Source organism: Anticarsia gemmatalis, chromosome 28, assembly GCF_050436995.1.
Source record: "Anticarsia gemmatalis isolate Benzon Research Colony breed Stoneville strain chromosome 28, ilAntGemm2 primary, whole genome shotgun sequence".
Taxonomy (NCBI): Eukaryota; Metazoa; Arthropoda; class Insecta; order Lepidoptera; family Erebidae; genus Anticarsia; species Anticarsia gemmatalis.
Window position 1 is genome coordinate 4,019,946 of NC_134772.1, and position 24,530 is coordinate 4,044,475.

Below are 24,530 nucleotides of genomic sequence, written 5' to 3' on the forward strand. Positions count from 1 at the left end.
GTAAAAAGTATGATTGCTTTGTTTTAAATTGTTATTAAGTGGAAGTTTTTTTTTCCTTCTAAAACCAATTCGTCCAAAGATAAAGAGTAAATACAATTCCAGTAAAAATCTATCTTTAAACTAATTTTATTTTATCCATTCAGATTGCCAACTCAAAGCACAAACATATAAAAAAATACATAAAATAAAATAAATAAACAACACAATTTCATGCGTTTCAAATTCGCAATCATATGCGAAACATGCATGCTGAAATAAAGTCACTATTTAAAAATAAGCCATGATTTTGTGATATGTCGTGAATCGGCCAGTGCTTATATAAATATATAAAAAATGATATTTTATTTCAAAATTTTGTTAAAGGGCAAATTCACAATATATCACATTGGATTGGAGACTTTTTAAAGTTATTGGCCTTATATACTTTTCTTTTTTATTCTGCAAGATCATAGACAAAAGGGATACACTTTTTTCGAATATATTTTGACATGAAGCAGCCATTTTGTTGACCCATAATTTGTTATTGATCACATTTCGATCGTTTCTAATCATTTATGAAATTTGTTATTTTATAATAACAGATCGTTTACCAAAACAATTATTGAATCTAATTGACATAGAGGCTTCTCTAAAATTGTAGATACATTTTCAATAAAAATAATGAACTACAGAAATATTTTATTGACATAAATCATTTTTAATCGACCAAAAATCGGGTTTTTCTCCAAACCTACTTATAATAAACATGCAACGCGAAAATTCAACTACGTCCTTTTTTATATAAAAGTATATAAGACCAAAAAACCAAATAAATCTCCACATTTCGCAACTGAAAGGGACCAACGGCATAATCATGCGATCCCAACCTGGTTGCACCAAAAATTTCGACGGCAACACTGGATTTTGAGCTAAAACCCTTTTAGCTAGACAAGAACCCCTAGGCATTAGGATAGGACGAATTTTGTTAGGAAACAGACGGTTCTCCATACACAACCTAGGTGTGGGACCTCTTAAAACCTTTCTGAAAGGGGTTTTAGGCCTACTGAAGCCATAAAAAGATAGTCTTTTCGGAGAATTCGTACAACTAGAACTGGTTGTCGAAGACTCATAATTTTCGCTGTCCAAATGCACATCCGTCTTTGGTATCACCATTTCATTGTAAACTCTCTGTTTCAAAGATCTTGGTGGTACAGCAATCTCTTGTTGTATAGTGTTATTTAGCTTTACATTTTCCGTAGTTTCCATATTCCCTGCATCGTTTGTATTGTCTATACCAACAGTGACAAGCCCGCCTATTTGATCGGAATCCAATATATCAGGTAAAGATAGATTTCGTTTAATTTCTTTCGCATCCGATGTCGTGTCCGTATCCGTATCTGCTTCTTCCAAAGTTAGAGACGCAAAATTAGGTACAGTAGTCTGTTTAGTAGCTAGTTTTTCGAACTTTCTTGATAACACTTTGACAACACCTTTCCCATCATTAATGTTAGCTTTCAAAGGCCTCATTCGCCATTCTTTCAAAATCTTTTCTTGTAGTATCTTCCGTTCTTCCATTTCAACTAATTTGTTTATAATTTCAATTTTCCTTTCTATGTATTTGTATTTTTTAATTTCTTCGGGCGCTACGTTTTCTTTTGTTTCTTGTCGACTGTGACAAGGGCCTACAGTGTCGTTCCTAGCTAGTTTCTTATTGAGTTGGTCTTTAGCATTTTTAGCGAATATTTTATTATCTTGTTCTGCATAATAATCTAAAGAATCTTTAGCAAAATCGTTTGTATCAACATCTAGAGAATCCATACTGACTTGTTTCATTCTCTCCATACGTTGCATAGCATATACTTCCAAACTATCCATCTGCATTTCTGACTTATTCTCATTTATATCCTTTTCTTTGACAAAAACGTCGAATGTTTTCTCACTATTGTCTATATTAGAGTTCGAATCTTCAGGCTTTTTATTAGTAAGATAGTTTTTATTATGGAGACCGTCTAATTTGGCTTTATAATGCGAAGAAATTGAAGACGTTAGACCGGATTTTTCTATTCCCGCTTTGAGACGGTTATTCATTTTGACTGAAGATGTCCGTTTAATGGGCTTTGGCGGCTTATGAGGCACGAATTCCATAGTAATTTTAGTATTATTATTCTTCTGCCCCGAACCTCTTTCTAGGCTTTTCGTTGCATTATTATATTTACCATTAGCTTTGTCTTTATTCTCTTTATTTTTACTGACTTTAGTTTGAGTATTCTTTCGTATTTGTTCTTCAAATTTCTCTAAGTTCTTCTGCACATGTGAGTTTCGTTTCTCCATAAGATTTTTCAAAGGATTAGGTTTAGATGCAGGTTCTAAAACAACCTCAAAACTACAGCTTTTAGATTTAACCATCGCATTTTGCTCGCAACCTTGCATTTCGCTCTTGTATTTATCGGCAAATTTTGGTTGTAAAGACTTGCTAGTATTAGCCATATAGTTTGTCTTATTCAACCTTGGGATTTCATCACTTAATTTCTTATCTTTATTATACTGCTGTATGTTATTTCCGTCGAAATAATACGCAATATTTTTGGCCGGAGGTGGTTGTTTTGTAGACGAATCGTATAGGGATCGAGATCTTGTCACAGTCTTATGGCCATCGTTAGGTACATCGAAACCGTATACTTTATTTACAGGTGGTTTTTGATCGACCTTAGCTATAATTTGTTCTCGATAGTTAGGACTTGATGCTTCTCCTAAATAATTATTATACATGTAACCAAAATACGCGTTGTTCGGACTAGACCCGTAACTTTTTGACGTATTATCGAACTCGTAACAGCTCTTACTGTTACGCGGGATACTAGTATTTTTTACTTGTTTCTTAGGCTTTGTTCCTTCAAACAACATTTCTAGAGGCGCCGATTTCGTGCATTCCGAATCATCGGACAAGACACTTTCTAATGAATTGCAATTTGTTCTACATAATTGATTTTCGTTGTCCAAAAAGTCGTCGGATAATACTGACTCCTGACTGCAACTGTTCTTCATATATTTCTTTTGGTTTAAAAAGAAACTAGCGCTACTATGTCTGTGGTTTTCTAAGTAATCTGTATCATGAATGTTTTCATACGAACAATTTTGTGAATCGTTTAAATTGTATCTACTGCTATCAAACTTTGCTTGTTGGAAGGCAACTTCGTTACCGTATTTGAGGAATATTTCATTTGATATGCTTGAACAGTTAGAATTGTCGCTTAGGACTGATTCGTTGGACCTAGTGACGCAGCGTTTGGTGAGCACACTTTGACACCGGTAGAAATTCGTGTTATATTTCATTGCATCCTCATCAATATCGTCTAGATTCGAAGGCATATTTCTCGGTAAAGTAGAACTCTTTTGATTGACTATATAAGCAGGTTTTGCAGGTACAACCGGCTTTTCACTCGTACCAATTTCGTAGTTAGAAACAGCCCGTCTTGGTGGATTTTTCGTATGTTTTTTACATACTTTTTTAGAAAACAATTTGTTTTTACAACTCGCGTCTTGACTAAGACTACAATCTTCTAAAGAATCGGACGAAAAATTGCCATCATCTTTTTCTTTAGTAGGTTTAAGGTCTAAATCATCATGTCCCACATCAAAGTCATCTAGATCGCCATACTTTTTAGTAATTTCTGCAATCATTTTCTCAGTATCCGATTTTATAGTATCGACAATACTTTTCCCGTTATCTTTGACATTCCTACCATCAAAACCAACGAAAAAACTTAACGAATTACGTTTCTTAGGATCTAAAGAATTCGTATCAGATTTTTGACATTTCTGATTCGCTTTGTCCGCCCATTTGCATTCTTCGGAAACAGGCGATACGGGACAAGATTTATAATTCTTAAATATACTTCGACTAGGCTTGGGTACTTTTGGCTTTTCTTCCTGTTTAGTTAAATTTAAATGGAAATTTCTCGCCTTCGGTTCTTTATCAGGAAACAATCGATTAAAGACTTTGGATTGAACAGGTTTTCCCATATCTATAGTAAAAGTAAGACCTTGTTTCTGCGGCAATTGTTCTTTGAAAACCATAGGTTTAGTATCGTATGGGGTGTAGTGGATTTTTTTATCACTCTGGTTCGTATTTATATTAGCATGTGGGGGTATATAAGGGGCGATATTTTCGTGATAATCTGGGATTATTTTATGGTTCAAATTTGCTGGGATTGCGTAGGGATTCTTGTTCCGATAGTCTAGATAAGGGTTTAAACTATCGAAATAGTTAGAATTCAAACTATCCAGTGTCTCTTCGGGGCATGGGTTAATTCCTGGACGGCATTGGGAAGAATTTTGATAGATCTTGTTAGTATTTAGCAATGATTTTTTAGATTACTTATAAACCCTTATTAAAAGTGAATATTTCAAAATAAAATTACTTTCTAAAGAACTTCTAAGTAAGCTTCAGAAAGGGAATTATGACAATTATTTTCATAAATTTGCTGTTACTATATCTATTGGATAGGTTATTCAGCACTTATCTATGAGATGTAGAACTGGACTTTAGTTTTTGTACGTTAAACGGAAATAATTTAAAATGAGTTTAGAATTTTGGGTTTATAAGTAAAATACTGTATGATATCAAATGTTAGTGAATTCACACATTATTATACAATCAAAGAAAATAATAAAAAAGGTCCTTTTTACTTTAAATTGTTTCTTTACGCTAAACTTAGATTAACTGATATATATTAAAATCATTTCTTTGACTGTATTTGTTATAGAGAGTTGAACATTCGAAATAATCAAAAAAAATATTTTCGCGGCATTTATTTTCGACTCAGGTTAAGTACTAAGTTAGTATTAAGTTAAGCTCAGGTTAAGTAATAAGTTAAGAAAACGATCTTAAAAAGTTTTAGCATAACTTCTTAACGTAGAATTTTAAATTCTTAACACTTTTATTCGACTCAGTAATCAAACTCAAAACCAAACAACAATTACTCAGTTAAATTATCAAATCGAATGTCCAACCTCTTTAATCAGCACACAATAATACTAAAGTAAAGCAACATACCGTAAGGTCTAGAATTGGATGGGACAGCCATTGAAACGGGGCGCGCTCGCCTTGAACTGTCTTTCTCTGGTATATACGAGAGGTCGGTTGAAGACTGGCTGGACTTCAAGTTGGAACGGAAAGCCACCTGGAAAATGAGTAAAATATTTTAAATATACTCCATACTAATATTATAAATGCTTAAGTCTGTCATTCTGTCTGTAATACTTTTACGGCCAAACCTCTGAACCGATTTCGATGAAATTAAGCATATAGATAATTAAAGAAAAATATTATTTTAAAGCAGTGATAGCCGTGTGGTTTAGGTTGGCACCTCCCACGCAAGTGGTTGCAGGTTCGAATCTTAGGCAACAACAAATTTTAGGGATACAAGGCTTCCTCACGATGTTTTCCTTCACCTTAGAGCAAGTGATAATTATTTCTAATACACACATAACTTTGAAAAGTCATTGGTATGATGTCTCGGGTTCGAACCTGCGACCACTCTATCACTGCTGATATGTAAAATTATGTAGCATAAACAAACGAAAAATATTGGTTGAAATAACTAAAATTAGCAGTCACTAAAGCCCAGTAGTTCCGCTATTCGTTACTAGATGTCGCTACAAATACAATCTTTCTACTTACGCTCTCAAGCTGTCTTCTAGTCTCCAGTATTCTTCTATTGAGTTCCTCTCGTCTCCTCGCCGCGTCAGGGTCCAGCATCTTGGAGGGAGTCCGCGGGGCGGGGGAGGGCCGCGCGGGGGGAGGACCTCGGGATAGATGCTGGGATGATAGGGAGGTGTTGCCTGGAACAAAAAATAAGTAATTTGTGTTTTTACAACTATAGCTTTGTTTTAAATGGTATGAGCATACGTCTGTAACTCATCGAGGGTTCAAACTGAGGCAATATATTAATGACATTTCGAAGTTTTCTGTATTAGAAATATTTATTACATGTTTTAACGGCAATTAAATATGTCGTGATGAAACCTTGATTGCCGAATAGTTGTTTAAAACAGTTATTAAAAACTAGCTGACCCGCGCAACTTCGCTTGCGTCACATAAGAGAGAATGGGTCAAAATTGTCCCCGTTTTTGTAACATTTTTCACCCGTACTCTGCTCCTATTGGTAGTAGCGTGATGATATATAGCCTATAACCTTCCTCGATAAATGGACTATCTAACACTGAAATATTTTTTCAAATCGGACCAGTAGTTCCTGAGATTAGCGCGTTCAAACAAACAAACAAACAAACTCTTCAGCTTTATAATATTAGTATAGATGTAAAGCTAACCAACACTTGGCTAATGTAGTGGACTCAATGCCTCACTCCTCTTTCCTTACAAAGGCGTGCTCCAACAAAAGACTAAGGGCGCATTCCCACTATGTCGTGACGATAGATAATTGTGTAGTTTTAAGTGTCGTGGCTTATATGTTTAAATGGAGGTGTTCACATATAGAACGACACGATTTCGATCGTTACGACATAGTGGGAACGAGCCCTTATACATAATAACATTAAAAATACGAAAAGCTGCCACGGCTGGAATGTTTATTGAAAAGCCATTAGCATGAAGATAGTCGCAGTATTTTTGTTTTATTATCTCTTAAGAGCTTCAAAAGAAGGAGTCCCCAACCCGCACTTGGCCAACGTGGTGGACAAAAGGCCTAGCCCCTTCAATGACGGGAGGAGACCCTTGCCCAGCAGTGGGACATTAATGGGTTACATTTATTTATTTATTTTAAGAGGCCCAAAAGTGAAACTTACTTCACTTTATTGTTTATTATTAAAGCTATAAATGTATGTTATATTTACCAGCCGTAAGTGTAGCATCCATATCAGCTCCACTAAGACTGTCGAAAGCCGACTTGATGTACTGCTCACGTCGCCCGGCCGTGTCTATCGACTCGCATGAACCGGATAACGGGTTGCGTTCCGCGTTGTCGCCTGACGGTGTTGAAACCTGGGGGGAAAAGGTTATATGTGTATTTTGTGATCTTTATATCTTCATGCTTAATTATATGAGATATGGGTAGTAATGTATTGGCCTTAAAAGTTTTTAAACTATCGCGACTTGTACATATAAATTGCGAAACGGGTCTTAAACGCGATAACAATGTAGTTTTCATAGCAAAGCTAATTTTAAGGTTTTCATAGCACATAAATTCGAAATGTATTGTTTGAAATCGATCCTTTGTAATAGAGGGAAAGCCTGTTACTATACCAAATATTTACTCAAAAATTTCAAAAGAAAATGGAATAACATTAATGGCACTTTTCTCGAATCAATAATCGAGCCTAAAACCCCGATTCATAATTCAGCTCGTAGATTGTATTAGTCGATTTGTTAACATTTAAACAAAATTTTTATTTTCAAAACATAATCTGTGGTTGTCCAAGGTATCGAAATTAAGGTCTTGGACTTCCATATCTTAAAAAGTCTAACCCTTATTCATAAAAAATATATGATGTTATGAAATGCTCATAAAGTGTTTTGTTTCTTTCACTCCTTAGCGAAATGAAAAAGAAAATACATATTATAGCAGTTTTTTAACTAAAATAGGTTTACAGTGTGTTTGTGAATCGATATTTTAGAAGTGGTATAAGAGGGTCAGAAAATTGGCCAACCGGATATAAAAGTGTACTAACTAATTGTATATTATGTGCACAATTCACCGCAATAAAAAACACATCATTGGTTTAGTTTTCTCAAACTGGCCGTGGTCAGATATCAGCCAGAAGGTCACAATTACCTCGTCATCATCAGAATCGTGTCCGGAGCCGCTGAGCGAGGCTTGCGGCGGTATATCGAGGCGCGTCTCGCCTGCCCATCGCTTAGACCGACGCATCGACTGACGCAGCTCCTCTGCGTCCATTGCGTTCACCATGAACTCACTATAACATGGAAAATGACATAAAAATTAATATTTTACCTATTACTAATGACCCACTGCTGGGTAAGGGTCTCCTCGGGAAATGAGCTCAAGTGTGTTTTGGGGTTTAGGGTTAAGGTTTCCATGGATAAGCAAAAAACACAATAATTATGCGGAAAGTCCTGAGAATCGAACCCAGGACCTTGTTATTAGCAGGCTTGTAACACTGTGCAGAACAAAAAAACGTCTGGGTATTTCTCACTAGTATTCCCAAGAATATTTGACTACTAACAAAAAATCCCTTTCTTCCAAACTATGTTGGAGTCGGCTTCCAGTCTCACCGGATGCAGCTGAGTACCAGTGTTTTACATGGAGCTGACTGCCTATCTGACGTCCACAACCCAGTTACCTGGGATATAACATGATAACGATATCCTTCGTTAAGACTGGTGGTCAGATTTTCACGCTTCTGACTGCTGTTGACGACTGTCAAAGATCTTTAATAATAATGATAGCAGGGACCCACAATTTAACGTGCCTTCCGAAATACGGATATTATTGTACATAAATTATCAACCAAAACCCGTTTTAACATATTACAGTCACCATACTTAAAGTGGGATAAGTTTAAGACTATGTCTACTTACCCAGGCGTATCATCGTCATTGTTCCCAGGGTAGTAGGTAGTCCTGTTCCCTCTCTCAGAGGATGAGGTTCGTTCCCCGTCCGATATGTCCTCGATGTCGCCGTCGTGTTCAGTTGACTCTTGGTCCTGTAACAATAATAAATAATATAATAATAATATTGTCCTAGCCGGTAGCTACAGCGGTCAGTCTCATTGAAACTGACCAACGGTGCAGGACTTGGTTTATAGTGTCCAAGTGTATGCACAATACACAGGTACACTCTCTATTCTTTTACTCTCATGGCCCAGCGGGACGGATAACCGACACGACCAGTGAGAGGTCAGGCGCAGGACCGACGGCTTTACGTGCTCTCCGAGGCACGGAGTTCCACGACCTCAACTTTCTGACGAATCTGGGTAATCTTCTTAGAAATTCTGTTATCTCAGAAAAGGCTTCTTGGCCCATTACATACATAATATCACGCTTGTTGCACCGAAAGGTGGTAAGGTGTAGGAAAATACACCCGCGTTCCGCCATTTTCATTGTCAGTGCTATGTTTTGCCATCCTATAGAGGGCGAGCATATTGCCATAATACTGGGCACGTTACCAAGTTCATATAGGAACTTAGTAGAGAGCCTAAGCCTGACCAATTAAGAATTCTTTACAGTTCCAAAATAAAGAAGCTGCATCAGACAGGCCACCGTTAGCTGCATTGGCTTGCGGTTCACTAAAAAACGACTTCTCTTCTCTTCTCTTTAAAAAAGCCATTACATCAAGATGTTCGTGGGTTCGATTCCCACACAGGACAATAATTTGTGCGATCCACAAATAATTATTCCGGGTCTGGTAGTACTCTGTGTCCGTTGTTTGTCTGTTTGTAAAAGTCCCCGCGACACAAGAGCAATTATTAATGCAGAACTTGTCTTTTAAAAAAAATACAATCTAACGATCACGTATGACAAAAAACAAATGGGAAACAAAAAAAAAACATAATCCCAAAAATAAATAAAATAATAAAAAACAAAAATCATTCAAACCTCATATTTAAAGCTGCCAAGAGACGAGTCGTCAGTGTGATGTCGCGTGCGCGTCTCAGTCGTGCGACTTGGCGACAAATTAATCGTCACCTAACAAACACAACGTAAATGCTAACATAAATAAAAAAGCACGAAAATAAAATGAAAATTTTTACAAAAATATAATATTATAATGTAGGGGAATTGTGTTTAAACTGTAAAAAATAAAATGAAAAAAAGTAATAAAAATTAAAAAAAACTGACAAAATAATTGTAAAAAGTAGTCATTTCATTGAAAATTACAATAGTAACTTTAATTTTGGAAAAAAAAATGTCTTGATAAACAAATTTAAGAAAGTTAAATAAAGGATCTAAATTATTCATTAAATAAAAGGAAAGGTAAAAATAATAAACAATTATATAACAAAAATAAAAAAAAACAAATATCAAATCTTGGACTACTTTGACAGTCGTTAATCAAAAATCTATAAATTATAAAGATCTGTTACTAGTTTTAACATCAATCTTATACTAAACAAACTAAATAATGTCATTTTTAATAAATAACCCAAACACAAACAAAAAATACTGTCTAACTATCACGGTTCATGAAACACACCACCACATGGTGATAGACAGACGGACATCGAAGTTTTATATAGTCCCGATTTTACCGACAAATACATCAATGAAAGAAATAAAAGTCCCCAAAAGAAATAACGTTTTTAAACTCTCGCGACTAGTACACATAATATTATAATGCAACGGGTCTTATACTTTACTAGCTGACCCGCGCAACTTCGCTTGCGTTACATTAGCGTTAAAAATTTTCCCCGTTTTTGTAACATTTTTCACTGGTACTCTACTCCTATTGGTAGTAGCGTGATGATATATAGCCTATAACCTTCCTCGATAAATGGACTATCTAACACTGAAAGAATTTTTCAAATCGGGCCAGTAGTTCCTGAGATTAGCGCGTTCAAACAAACAAACAAACAAACTCTTCAGCTTTATAATATAAGTATAGATATTAAATAAGGTATCCTAACCTTTAAATTTTCAATCGCGTATAAGACCCGTTGCATTATAATATTATCCCAAAAGAATGTCAAAGTACTCCAAATAACAGAAAAATAACAAATAAAGCAGTGATAGACATTCACATAGCACTATTTAACAATTAAACGTAGATCGTTTAAAATACCTAAAGATTTTAGAAGTTTTACGCGTTAGAAAGGGACAGCGCTATACAGATATATTGTTGTCTCACTATAGACTTGGCCGTCAAATTACTGTTCAATATTACTTTATCTCAATTTACTTCTTCACACATATTATTCAATTAAGTATATTATAGCATTCTCAAGAGTTTTAAATAAAAATCCGGCCAAGTGCGTGTTGGACTCGCGTACAAAGGGTTCCGTGCTAGAAAAAATAGAAAATACCACCTTTTTTGTATGGGCCTCCCTTAATATTTTATTTTTTAGTATTTGTTGCTATATCGGCAACGGATATACATCATTTGTGAAAATTTCAGCTTTCAAGCTATCACGGTTTATGAGATACAGCCTGGAGACAGACAGACAGCGGAGGCTTAGTAATAGAGTCCCGTTTTACCCTTTGAGTACGGAACCCTAAAAAGTAAAAGTATAAGTTTTTCGACAATAAGCAAAGAAAATAACTGGTTCGGCCTCAAAATCAAAATATTTATTCATATAGGTCAAATGCTGACACTTATGATAGTCAATGATACAGAGAGTGAATTTACCGCCAATTCGGAAGATATGCCAATGAGAAGAGATGGCAAGAAATTCCTGGCCACTCTTTTTAAAAATCTATGCTCTAAAAATCCATCGGTATTTTCAACGATCTTAAATAAACTTATATATAACATACTATAACTAAAACATGCTGTAAATAAAGCAGTTATGTTTTGCAACACATGCACGAAAAGCTCAAATGATATGACAGTTCCCTATGGTTAGTTGTCAACCTAGTGTCAAAGTTGTTCATGCTTGAAGACCTGAGACTTTGCTATGAGGAATTACGAACGAAAATGTTTATTTTCTAAATTAATTTTGGCTGAAATAAACAAAACCTAAAAGATACATTTGACCCTGCCCTATCTAGGGGGTATTTCTAATAATCCTCTCTTAACGCTCCTCTACACTTCCTAAGCAATCTTCATAGCAAATTTCGAATGTCTACGCTCAGTAGTTTCGGCTGTGCGTTGTCCATCAGTCAGTCAGTCACTCAGTAATGGGATATACATTGATAAATATATTTTTCTTTTAAATGGAATGAAATAACGATACACTAACAATAAAACAACTCTAAACTAACGAAAAAGTACATCTAACCTAAAAACGTCAACAAAATGCAATTTCCAAAAATCTTCTCTTAATGCTCCCCTACACTTCCTAAGGAACCTTTATAAAAAAAACAACTTTCTACGCTCAGTAGTTTCGGTAGTGCGTTGTCTATCAGTTAGTGAGTCAGGGAGTCAGTAAGTCAGTGAGTCAGTGAGTCAGTGAGTCAGTGAGTCAATGAGTCAGTCAGTCAGTCAGTAAGTCACTCACTCACTCACTCAGTAACGGGATATACATTCATTAATGGCTCTTTCTTTTCATAATGACACTAAACGAAATAAATTACATCTAACCTAAAAATAATGACAACAATTCACAATCCGTGCAGACGTGACACAAGCATACAGGATGGCGTCGCAATAAACAAAACACAATTAAACCTTGTTCCTCAGAGGGCTGAGTGCGAGGATATCGTAAGTCTTAGACAGTGTCGTGTCGAAGTGCTTGAACAACGCTTCGATTCTCGGCAACTGACTTATGTTCAGCGATTCCGTCCTCTACTTAATTAAGTTATTTAGATACTAGCTTTTTGCCCGTGCCTTTGTCCGTGTGGAAAAATCCTCTCCTATACACTTACTAAACAATTTCAAGTTTCTACGCTTAGTAATTTTGGATGTGTGTTGTCCATCAGCCAGTTAGTCAGGCAGTCAATCAGTCAGCCACTCAGTCAGTCACCAGTCACTCAGAAACGGGATATACATTGATAAACACATTTTTCTTTTAAATGTAATGAAATAACAATGCACTAACAATAAAATTACACTACAAATGATGACATAAATCCGTGCAGACGTGACACAAGCATACAAGATGGCGTCGCAATAAACAAAACACAATTAAACCTTGTTCCTCAGAGGGCTGAGTGCGAGGATATCGTAAGTCTTAGACAGGGTCGTGTCGAAGTGCTTGAACAACGCTTCGATTCTCGGCAGCTGACTTATGTTCAGCGATTTCGGCCTCTACCGCAACCAGTACCATTGTGAATGGCTTAATTTTTTACGATTTTTCTTTTTCATTAAATGCTTATTCATTTTAAGATTAACTTAAGCTCTTTAATTATAAAATCAGTTAAGTTAAGCGCAGTTTCACACCTTCTTAATATTTATGAGATAGTGTATCAGGTGCAATTTTGACAGTCGTTTTCATATATTTGCTGTCGCTTTATTTAGTAGATGGGTTATCTGATAGTTAAATGTAAACTGTGAAACTTGCCCTTAGTCTTTCTTTATTATGTTCTTCGAATTATATACTTATTCCAGTAAGTATTTTAAGTTTTTAATCGAATTTGTTTTAAAATGTTTTATAACATAAAAATGTTTAACTATTTTTATGTTAGAGTTTGTAATTGAAACGCTACGATGCAAAATAGAAGATAAAATGTTAGAAGAACAATCATAAAAAAAATCATTTAAACAAAACCCAGAAGAAACCAAATTATCAAGTCATCAAAAAATATATTATTTTGAATTTATGTTATGAAAAAAAAGAACCAAAAAAAATTAAACCATTCACAAAAAAGAAAAAAAAATGTTAAAAGTAACAAAATAAATATAAAAATATAGGAAATAGAACTGTAGTGAAGTTTCATTTTTAAATCATAAAAGATGTATCCTAGCGGATGTTTTAATAACTAGGAAATAAAAAATAAACGCTCTCAATATTTTCTAATTAAATCATCACGCCTAAATTATTATACCCGAAGATGTAGGCAGAGGTATAAAAAAGAATACATCCACGTTTTACCATTTACAATGGAAATCTCATGAAATATCTGGGATATGTCAAAGAGGAACATTTTTTTGTACTGTTCCATTGTTGGGCAAAAGTCTTCCGAAAAATCTTCCACCGGTTTCTGTCATTGGCTATCTCATGCCAATACTTCAGATAGTTGTCCAAGTTTTTCTTAATAATAAATAAATAATGAAAACTTCAGTACATTTCTATATACATTTATAGACACACAAATCACCAAGTCTACCAACACCACCGCCACCTGGTGAGTGGTTAACGAACAATGTTAATTACTTAATATTAACGAGGTCTTGACTTTTCAATATATTTTTTTTATTTTAGAGTAAAAAAATATCATAATCGCGGGTAACGTCAAAGAATAAAACAGAAATAAGTAAAATTAAGACCGAAAATATATAAATTATTTTTTAAAGTGATACTACATATATGAAATAACTGCCTTTGTAACGTGGTGGATAGTGTATCTACTAGCGTTCGATTCACGGGACGTGAAAGTACTATTATACTATTGTATATATAAACCACTAATAGAATCTCTTTCCCATTATTTAGAAAGAACAATAATAATAACTTTTAGTCAAGACCGCGTTAATATGTAACAAAAAAAAACTATGTTGTTATGTCAAAAGTGGAAAAATAAAAAATGATCGACAGTTTTTAACAAAGATCTCTTTTATACGTTTAACCAAATATAAATTGTTATTTTGTGAGGCGACTATTATAAGAATACCACATAATGAATATATTGACTGAATTCAATTTAATGGTAAAATCGATTTCGCCGTGTTAAGGCAATGTGTCATGACAATAGCCGGGTCCTGACAAAGCGAGCAGCCTCGCGAGGCAATTTCTAGGTCTCTTTTCTTTCAGATCGGAATGAGCGGGACCGAGATATAGCCTCACGAGGCCGCTCGCTCAGTCAGGACCCGGCTATTGACATTTGTTTTTGGTACATTCTTACTAATTTTACCGAAATATTGAACTATTGTGACTATTTCCACTTATAACATAAACACAGCTACATAAACATAATATATATTAGGTCGGGGAAAAAGTCTTTTCGCATTATAGTATGTATGAACTTGTAATTAAATCTCTTTGGCTTCAAGAATCACAAATGAGTACACGTTTCATTAGGTTTCTTTCAGTGAGCTCGTAAGGTACCCAAGTATCGAGCTTTATTGTGTGAAGAAAAGATTTTATTACAAGTTCATACATACTATAATGCGAAAAGACTTTTTCCCCGACCTAATATTTAACAAATATATTTCACTACATACCTGTTTGACAGTGGTTTCTTTCCGTTTTTCTATGTATCTTGTGTCTGTGCCGCTGTCCAAAGAACTATCTTTTGAACCGTCCGAGTCGCCGCGTTTTTCTGAAAGTTAACAGCAATATAAGCACCAGTACAAATAAGCTTTGAAGAAACAAAAATGGTATTGGCATGGCCTCCCCTCCTTAACTATGTCACGGAAACCGTCATATAAATGAAATAAGTGTAAAATGTGAATGCCTATCTAATTTATTTCCGTGTAAATCGCTCTCTTCATGTGGTATAATGCGACATTCAAACAACGTTAAATTGGTTAGTTGCCTGAGTTAACGAAAAATTATTAAACTCGTACTCGTAAAAGGTTCATCTAAAATGCTCAGGCTATGTAGCTTTTTTCGTAAACAATGTTGAAATTGTAATTATTACAGACTGAAACATTTTATTAGACACTCATTTGATTCCAACGAAAATCTGCAAACGTGACGTCACTACGTCGTATTTCTATACTAAAATGTGTTTTTGACATTTCATAAAGAGTAGCTGATTTGACTGGTAGGCAACTACCGTATTCAGAGGCTTGAGAAAGCTTTTAAAATGTATCACATAGACAGCCAAATATATTATCTTGTTATGTATTAAATCCTATAATACTGTACCAGTATGAGGTTGTATCCTCTGCGCCCACTTGCCCCTCGCCGGCGGCTGCGGCGTGGGCTCTCCCGCCAGACTCTCGTCACCCAGACTCTTCTTAGCCCATGTCGGAAGACGACCGATACGGAGACTAGAACAATAACAAATTAATATTAACTTTTATAAATAATACATACATAAAATCACGACGTTTTTATCATAGGGGTAAGCAGAGACAGGAATACGCCGCTTGCAATAATCCTTAAAAAAAATTCTTTCTTGCATCACCATTCATCAGCCTAGCCTTTCTTCCAGATGTTGGAGTCGGCTTTCAGTCTCACCGGATGTATGAATACCAGTATTTTAAATGGAGTCACTGGTTGTCAGACTTTCAAGCTTCTAACTTCTGGTAACGACTTACAAAAATCTTAGAAAATGACTGTCGGGACCCACAACTTAACGTGTCTTCCCAAACACGGATTCATTTATTTTCCCAAACACGGAGAAACTCGATATGTACAATATGGTCACCCATCCACTGAACAACCTCGGCATGCGTAGCTTAACTTCATAGATCGATGCATGCGGCTATTGTTATTTAGCTAAGAGCTTTCCTTTCGTTCAACGACCTGTATAGTCATTTATTAATAAAGTACTTACGTATAATCAGGCACGACCGGTGTGGTAAATTTGTTCTCTTCATAAGGTAGCTCTCGAGGCGGAGACCCGAAGTGTGAGTCACTTTCACTGTCCAGACCTGACATACCGTTGCTTGCTGGCACTTTCCTGTGAAACAACCACATTGCCTATTAGTGGAGTTCCTTGACCATTTACAACGTCTAAGTGTGCCTTTCCACCAGAGTTGTGCTATGCAGCTATGCTGTGAGGATGTAATAGCTATGCTATCAAACTATGAGACCGTTCCCATGTATACTAAGCTATGTACTGCGAGAAATGCGCAGCTCGAGTTATGCTATGGATTCCTACAAGGGAAGGAAGGGAATGCATCCTTCCATATTAAAAACAAATTTTAGCTGAATCCCTTTCCACCAGTGCTAAACAATATGCATCAATAAATATGATTGGTGGATATCAAACGCATCCAACATAGCATATATAGCATAGCATTACATCTTTGGTAGAAAAGCACCCTAAAGCACGGATCTCTCTCTGCTAGATTAAAATTCCATGATTTAGACGATAATGTGTCGTGTGCAGGGTGCAGGTATATACAGGTGCTTTACTTTTGTCTTCGGAGGTCGAACCCAGGACTGCATACTCACTTGCCCTGACGTATGGCCTGCTGCGCCAAGCGTGCTCTCATGGTGACCACCATGTCGTGAGGGACTCGCCACACGAAGATACACCCGTCACCTGATGCTGAGATCAGATGCTGGCAATCTGGAGTGAACCTAGAGGGAAAAAATATTAAAATAAAACCAATTTGCTTCATCAACAATCAGATTCATATGGTTTTGCAAAACTAGCATAGTTATTGCGCGAAATATATTTTGACGTCTTAGCGCAAAATCATTTTAACGTTTTCCTCGTCGATATTTGGCTACGGTGACCATCATTAAAACTTGTCAGCCCGGTGGAAAACATCACTGACACGACCTGTGAGGAGTTAGGCTCAGGACTGACGGTTCTACGTGCAGAGCCGTACGTTTATTATAATCGATTATCAACGTTTTATTTTCTGTGCTCGTAGCGTACACGAAGTGCTGAGAGAAACGCTTGTTTAGACCCTAGGAGTAACTGATTAGTTCTTGCAATCGATACTGGCACATTGTGCCGATATGTATTTATTATTTAAAACTATTAAAGACTGGAATTTAAATCTACTAACTTTTACAATAATACATGATCTTAAGATTGAAGTTTACTTTACATTTATAAGAAAATCTTAATAATATTAATACTCACTTCAAACCAGTAACGATTTCTGAGTGTCCATACATGGTAGCCATACACTCCCCGGAGTAATAGTCGTACACGCTCAGTATTTTATCCGTACTGGACGTCGCCAAGTAGATACCACTGTTGTCCAGCGCCACCTGTCGGAAGAATACCAAGCCTATTAATGATTTCATTAAACTCGCAAGCACCTACTGCAAACTTTGGTGTTCCATTTTGATGGAAAAATCTCTTAACTCTTAAAAAAACTATTTAAAAAATGTACAATTCAAAATAACGTGAAAATTTATTGATAATTTTATAATACAATTATATTTATAAAAAAAATTAAGTTAGGTTTAATGTTCGTTTGATTGATTGAGCATCTCTGAAAGGAATCTAATTAAAATATATTTGTGTGTTGAATAGTCTATTTTCTAAAGAAGGCTATATAACATCACGCTATGACTAAAAAGCGTGAAGCAGCAATCAAAAATGTTGTGAAAACGGGAAAACTAAAGTCTACACGGAGTAAGTCGCGGGAGGCCGCTTGTTTATTAACCGACTTCAAAAAAGGAGGAGGTTCTCAATTCGACTGTATTTTTTAATATTAAAGTTTCTGGCGGTGAAAACAAATTGCCTATTAAGTTAATTATTTAAAGTTTAATCGTACCTTGATAAGTGTTCCATCTTCAGCCGTGGTTCCTCTGAAAGTCTTCGTATGTCTACCGTGCGCTGCGCTATACACTCTTACATTGCGATCCTGAAATACAAATTATAATGTCAATTTACAATGCATACAATAATTAACATACATAAACAAATTTTAATACAAATATAAACGGACAGCGATCAGAGAACGCCACTTGATACGATCCCTAAAAACTTAATTAGTTACATTCCCATCTATACATCTTCATATGCAGTCCATTGAAAATCCTTTAAAATAGTAAAGTAAATGATTTTCTTTTTGTGATACTGGACTTACATAATATACATACAACATCATTAGACAAGCAAGTAAATGATTGCTTATATATGAGCAAAAATAAATCACTCCATATTATAAAATAAAGTCTCCTCGCCGAGTCTGTCTGTGTGGTCGCGATAAACTTAAATTTTGCTGAACGGATTTTTATGCGATTTTCACCAATAGATAGATCATATCCCGTGAAAGGTATGAGTGTGTTATATGTTAAAGTTTTTTGACATTTGTATAAGCTATCGAAAGTGACGGTCGGCCGGATTCTGAGTCCGGGCAGGACAAAATCTGCTGGGTTCGCTAGAGTATTCTTAAAGAGTGATATATTGTAACAAACCTGGCAAGCAGTAAGTATATGTCTGCCGCCGGCGTCGACCTCCATGTCGTAGAGCGTGGTCCGGCCTGACACGTTCTGACCGCGGGCGAACTGGTAACCGCCGTCCTGGGTCTGAAATATAGACATTATACACTAATTAAATGAATGTTGTGTGTGTCTGATATTGGCATAAGCATACGCCCCTGTATTAACTAAAGAAATTATTGTAATTGTTGATGTTTATGCTGTTGACATGCCTTATAAATTAATAAATACAGATAAAAAAGCATAATACGTTTAACAATACGTCGCACTAACACTGATTTCCGACTCATGAAGTAATTTACGAAAAATATTTGAACACAGTTACTTTTAATGCCAAAAGCATATTTCCTTTCGGGAAACAAAGATACAAAACCGAACCGGAAACTTCATGCCGTGACTCAGTTGACTGCGCTACAGAGGTATGTAGTTACAGCTAAATATTCTAATAAACATGAATATCTTACCGTCCTCAGCTGTCTAAACAGTATAGTCTTGTCAGCTCCACACGACACCATCTGCAGTCCACCGCCGGCGTTCAAGAACCTGACCGCTGTGATCGAAGACGAGTGCTCGTCCAACGTTTGTAGGATCTGGTAGCCCTGGAGATAAGGAAAATATGATGTTAATATTTTTTTCTAGGAAAATGAAAAGCGGTCCATGTGCGAGTTAGATGCGCGTATATAGGGTTCTGTTATATAAAAGCGTCATAAAAGTCATGATTATTGTGTGTGAGTCCATTTAAATATTATTATCCCATTACGTCCCATGATTTTTCTGCAATGGGACAACTGGCACCAAAACAATGTCACTTGTCCCGCCACGGGACAACTGGTACAAAATAGTGGCAGTTGTCCCGCCACGGGACATCTGGTACAAAATAGTGGCAGTTGTACCATCACGGGACAACTCAATGGGACTAGTGGGATAGACCCGTTGCTTCGGGTTCGAGCCGTCGACCAATTACGTGGGTGGTGCAAGCTTAAACCAGAAGTTAATTACTGGTTATTATAAGACTCAATGCAAACTAGCTAAGGCGCGGCGAAGATATTGACAAAAACCGAATTTTAAATAAACCTCAATTTTATGACATTTGGATTAAAATTTACTATCATAAGTGTCTATATTCAACTCAAATGAATAAACCATGTTTTTTTATTTATTTTAAAAACGGCAGCTCACTGATCGATTATAGTGTAGCTATATATAAGTTGCTATATTTAAATCTACATGCCATGAGAGCCGAATAATTTTATTTATTTATTTAGGGATAAAAAAAATAAAAATAAAATTAATGTCCTTGTCGGGCGTCCAAGATACCGCTGGAAGGGTGTAGTGGAGGCGGATCTGAGGGAGCTTCAAGCCGGGGATTGGCAAGAAGTGGCCAAAGATCGGGCAAAGTGGCGTTCTCTCGAGTCGGAGGCCAAGACACATTTTGGGTCGTTGAGCCAACGGAGTAAGTAAGTATTTAATAATCTCTAAATGAACAACATTAGACATTAATTCAATTCTAATTCAATGTTACCTTATCCACATGGAACACGTGTATGAGCCGGTCCCGTGAGGCGGAGGCCAGCAGGCGGGGCCGCGCGGCGTACTCCAGGCACAGCACCTCGGCGTCGTGCGCCTCCAGCGTGTGCAGCAGCGTGCCTGTAGCCGCGTGCACCCACACGTTGCCGGCGCGGTCGCCGCTCGCGATGTGCTGCCCGTCCGGGGACACGCGGACACACCTGGGAAACACAATATAGTGTTTAACTTATAGTTGACGAAGCGTAGATTATCAATTAGTTTAGATTATAAGCTCCTTAGTTCTTACGTTAATTTTGAGCGGGTAACCCCGAATAGGGTAAGTGTCACGGCGAGCAATGGCGACCGTAGTTGGTCTCGATTGACAATTGCCGCATAAAGTGCATACACGGTAAACTATTGGCTCGAAATCTTGTTACAACTTGTTAATTATAATTGACTGTATATAAAATTTTAATTCAATCAAATAACAAGACGTTATATAATTCAAGTAAACTTATAATTTAGGATTCCTGTCGTTATAACGCCCACAATGGATAATTACATCCAAAACCGCTATGAGGCCCCTTCTGACGCTCCCACATACTTATAATATAAATATATTTTTGTTTAAAGACAACTCTGGAGAGATGGGCATGACTGATGTCAGACTGGAAACCACACGATGAACATCAATGTCGAAGCCGACCTCGACGTAGACATGATAAACTAACGGCATTTGCGGGTCCAAAGTAGCGGAGTATGGCAAAGGACAGACGAGTTTGGAAGAAAAGAGAAGTGGCCTTTGCTCAGCAATGGGACACATAATGAGTTAATAAAACGACAACTTCCGTAAGAATAAAATCCACTAAAAATTGCTTTTGTGTCGCAGGAACTTTTACAAACATACAAACAACGAACGCAAAGTACAAACAGACCTGAAACAACTCTTTGTGAATCACACAAATAAGTGTTTCGAGCGGAAATCAAACCCACGACCTCTCGACGCAATGATAGTGGCGAGACGACCACCTTAACCCCTGCACCACGGAGGTCGTCGTTTAGAAGTTTATAAATCTATATATTAAACAAGTCAGTCGTTAATGTATGTATGTATATTTCGTGTTACTAACCTGACTCCAGTCTTATCATCGTAGCTCTTCGACTTGTCCTTATCATTCGTAGCTGTTAGATCGACATCTTTCAGGAATTTCAGCTCCGGGTCTATGTACAGGACTTTACTCAGCTCCTAGAAAAATATACATTAAATATTAGAAACCAATGCAGAAATATTATGAGTACAATTCTTAGTTGTCAATTAATTTTGGTTATTGTACAATAGGGTGGTTGACTACCAGTCAAATCAGCTATTTTATGAAATATCAAAAACACATTTTTGTGTAGAAATACGATGTAGTGACGTCACCTTTTCGTATTTTTGTTGGTATCATATAAGTGCCTTATAAAATGTTTCAGTCTTAGACCTATGCCGATAGGTTTTGAGAACAAAAAAAATAGTAAAAGGATGAAACCTTTTGTAATAGGAAGAAAATATCGCAAAAATGATAGGAAAATTAATTTACGGGCGATTTGAGGTCGAGAAGATGGTCTGGAGGGAGCTTTTAAGGGTAAAAAACGGGTTATCGCATTTTCCAGACAAACTACGAGTCCTAGAAAAAAAAGTTAAATAGCAATAATGTAGGTAATAGTGAGATCTACAACTTTCTATTCGTGTTTTCTTCGTATAACCTCAAAATTTACGCAAAAAAAGCAAAAAATCGAGTATTGTATTTTTATCTTTCACAGACATACTTTTTAGTCGAAAGTAACGACTGTCAATACGAAACATAATAGGGTTATGGTTCGTATCGACCGATAGTATATACTCACATTACTATATATATTATGATCGGCCGGCGAGAGAACGTGCCAGAGCCGGACGGTGTCGTCGCTGGAGCACGTGAGGAAGGTGCCGGGCGGCACGCTGTCCGTGACCGCGCCCACCATGTCCACGCCCCAGATGCACGCCGAGTGGTATAGCGCTGAGTGGGATTTACCCACCTAAGGATAGAAAAAAACATGTTATTATCACTTAACCTTTCGTATGCCGGACGCGCGCCGCGTCAAAAATGTCCCATCTGCCGCGTCATTTTAAACACACGTTGCATCTATATCTCGCAGATATACGGTCCGGTTCATACCGTACGTCGTACGCGTATGCGGGCCAATTACCGTATACCGGGTACGCTTCCCAATATCTGGCTACCACTTTTTGATTATTTTGTGAAACTATCTGACATAAATTTAAATAAACCAAAACTACATACACACGAAAACTACAAAACAATATAGGCATACACAGCAGACGCGCGCGTCGCGTGGCTTGTATCGAGAAAGAGCGAAAGAGAGAAAGAGAGCGTGTGAGTGTCGTGAGGATTTTTCGTGACACTCGCCCAGACCACCTTAGCCATCGTACACCGCGATAATGAACTTCGTTCCAAAAAAACAGAGAAACAAACAACTGCCAGGCGGTACAAAGTCAGCTAGTTATTAATAAAACTTTCTTTACATAATACATGTATTAAAAATCACGAGTTTTTCCCGTTACATTTTATAAAACTCTATTCGTATTTTTTTTCATTCACATCCACACTTTTATTTATATATTAATAATATTAATAATTATAAAGGTAAGTACTCACCCTCTTAATATCTCTGACATCCCACACATACAAGCTGTGGTCGTTGTATACACATGTTAGCTTGTGGTTTCGCTCGTCGTACGTCAATGCGATCGCGTCAGGGTACCGCGCGTTCGGCGGCTGACTGAACATGTGACTGCAAATGTGAAATATAAGCATTATTACTTAAAACCAAGTGCGAGTGGCGCAGGAAAGATTCCGTACCCAAAAAAAACGAAAAAATATTTTTATTGTATGAGGATAACAATAATATTTTTTGTAATTGCTATTAAAGAGGCAACGAAAATAGATAATTTGTAAGAATTTCAGCTTCCTCGCTATTACGGTTTACGAGTAATAGCTTGGTGACGCACAGATAGATAGAGAAAGCTTAGTAGTGGGATTCTGTTTTTTATACTAGGGTACAGTACCTTAAAGAGGTAAGCAAATACATAGAAGCAAGTTTAGCCTCCAAAATCCAGGTTATTACTGCTTTATATGCTTCTTGTTATCGCTTGGTTAGTGGTCAACCTAGTGTCATAGTTGTTAAAGCCGCCCAAAGGCTTTTGACGTGGCTTAACGACTGTTATCTTAATTGACAACAACTGGACCGACTTTTTACGTGCTCTCCGAAGCACGATTGCCCAGCTCAAATACCACTATGCGGTAACCCCTCTATGGAACGACCGCGCCAAGGTTTGCTTAAGCCACAGATCGTTTACCGACTGGTGAGCGCAACTGCGGCTATAGGCGCCTCTTAATTATTTATATTTGGTATTAGTAGGATACATTTGACTTATAACCGTGTCAAAATATACCTAAATTCTATATATTAACATATATATAATTCTTCTGTAAGTGTGTATGTCATTGAACTTCTCTTAAACGACTGGACCGATTTTGATGAAATTTTTTGTGTGTGTTCAAGGGGATCTGAGAATGGTTTAGATTCACAATTTAGTCCGCTGGACAATGTTTTTTTAATTAATTTTTAATTTATTAGACATGACAACGTCTGTCGGGTCCGCTAGTACTAACATAATAAAGTATCTACTCACCTAATATTAGTGCCCTGAGCGACATCGACCCCCAGGTAATGAGTGCGCGGCAACGTAGTGATGTACCGCAGCGAGTCCGGCGCGAAGCACCGCACTATGCCCTCCGCGCACCCCACGAATATGTAGTTGGAGCCTATTGCCATGCAGTTCGCTGATGTCGTCTGAAAAAAGATAAAATATAAATGTAAATTATATAATAGAAAAGGTTTTGTTTAAAGACCTGACCTTTCAGGAGATCCATGCCCAGTAAGGGGCATAGGAATAGGTTTTCGTATTGTTGTTTTTTTTAAAAGACAAATATGTTTTGTGTCGCGGGGACTTTTACAAACATGTTACGAGTAGATCGGGGAAAAAGTATTTTCGCGTTTTAGTATGTATGAACCTGTAATAAAATCTCTTTGGCTTCAAGAATCACAAATGAGTACACCGTTCATTAGGTTTCTTTCAGTGAGCTTGTGAGGTACCCAAATATCGAGCTTTTTTGTGTAGA

General features: G+C 36.7%; 2 protein-coding genes across 5 annotated transcripts in view; both read right to left on the reverse strand.

Moving 5' to 3' along the window:
- Positions 1–24,530, reverse strand: part of Wdr62 (WD repeat domain 62) — a 139,310-nt gene that overhangs the window by 18,330 nt on the left and 96,450 nt on the right. For all 4 annotated transcript variants that reach the window (XM_076132750.1, XM_076132747.1, XM_076132748.1 and 1 more), the window contains exons 9-27: positions 24,041–24,201; positions 23,004–23,139; positions 22,192–22,362; positions 21,435–21,550; positions 20,321–20,525; positions 19,263–19,397; positions 18,775–18,885; positions 18,129–18,218; positions 17,486–17,616; positions 16,843–16,971; positions 16,220–16,345; positions 15,586–15,710; positions 14,937–15,034; positions 9,557–9,646; positions 8,540–8,664; positions 7,773–7,914; positions 6,835–6,982; positions 5,663–5,823; positions 5,036–5,162 (exon numbers count right to left, since the gene is read on the reverse strand). In XM_076132750.1, the coding sequence (XP_075988865.1) occupies positions 5,036–5,162; positions 5,663–5,823; positions 6,835–6,982; positions 7,773–7,914; positions 8,540–8,664; positions 9,557–9,646; positions 14,937–15,034; positions 15,586–15,710; positions 16,220–16,345; positions 16,843–16,971; positions 17,486–17,616; positions 18,129–18,218; positions 18,775–18,885; positions 19,263–19,397; positions 20,321–20,525; positions 21,435–21,550; positions 22,192–22,362; positions 23,004–23,139; positions 24,041–24,201 (2,527 nt within the window). The remainder of the gene's footprint in view (positions 1–5,035; positions 5,163–5,662; positions 5,824–6,834; positions 6,983–7,772; positions 7,915–8,539; positions 8,665–9,556; positions 9,647–14,936; positions 15,035–15,585; positions 15,711–16,219; positions 16,346–16,842; positions 16,972–17,485; positions 17,617–18,128; positions 18,219–18,774; positions 18,886–19,262; positions 19,398–20,320; positions 20,526–21,434; positions 21,551–22,191; positions 22,363–23,003; positions 23,140–24,040; positions 24,202–24,530) is intronic.
- On the reverse strand, positions 153–4,179 carry LOC142984883 (uncharacterized). Its single transcript, XM_076132751.1, has one exon. It carries the CDS (start codon positions 4,054–4,056, stop codon positions 679–681), a length of 3,378 nt encoding a protein of 1,125 aa, XP_075988866.1. The 5' UTR covers positions 4,057–4,179; the 3' UTR covers positions 153–678.

What these genes read in the sequence shown, in the direction of transcription:
- LOC142984883 (XM_076132751.1), bottom strand. Translation starts at nt 4,056, where the DNA reads ATGGTTTTCAAAGAACAATTGCCGCAGAAACAAGGTCTTACTTTTACT.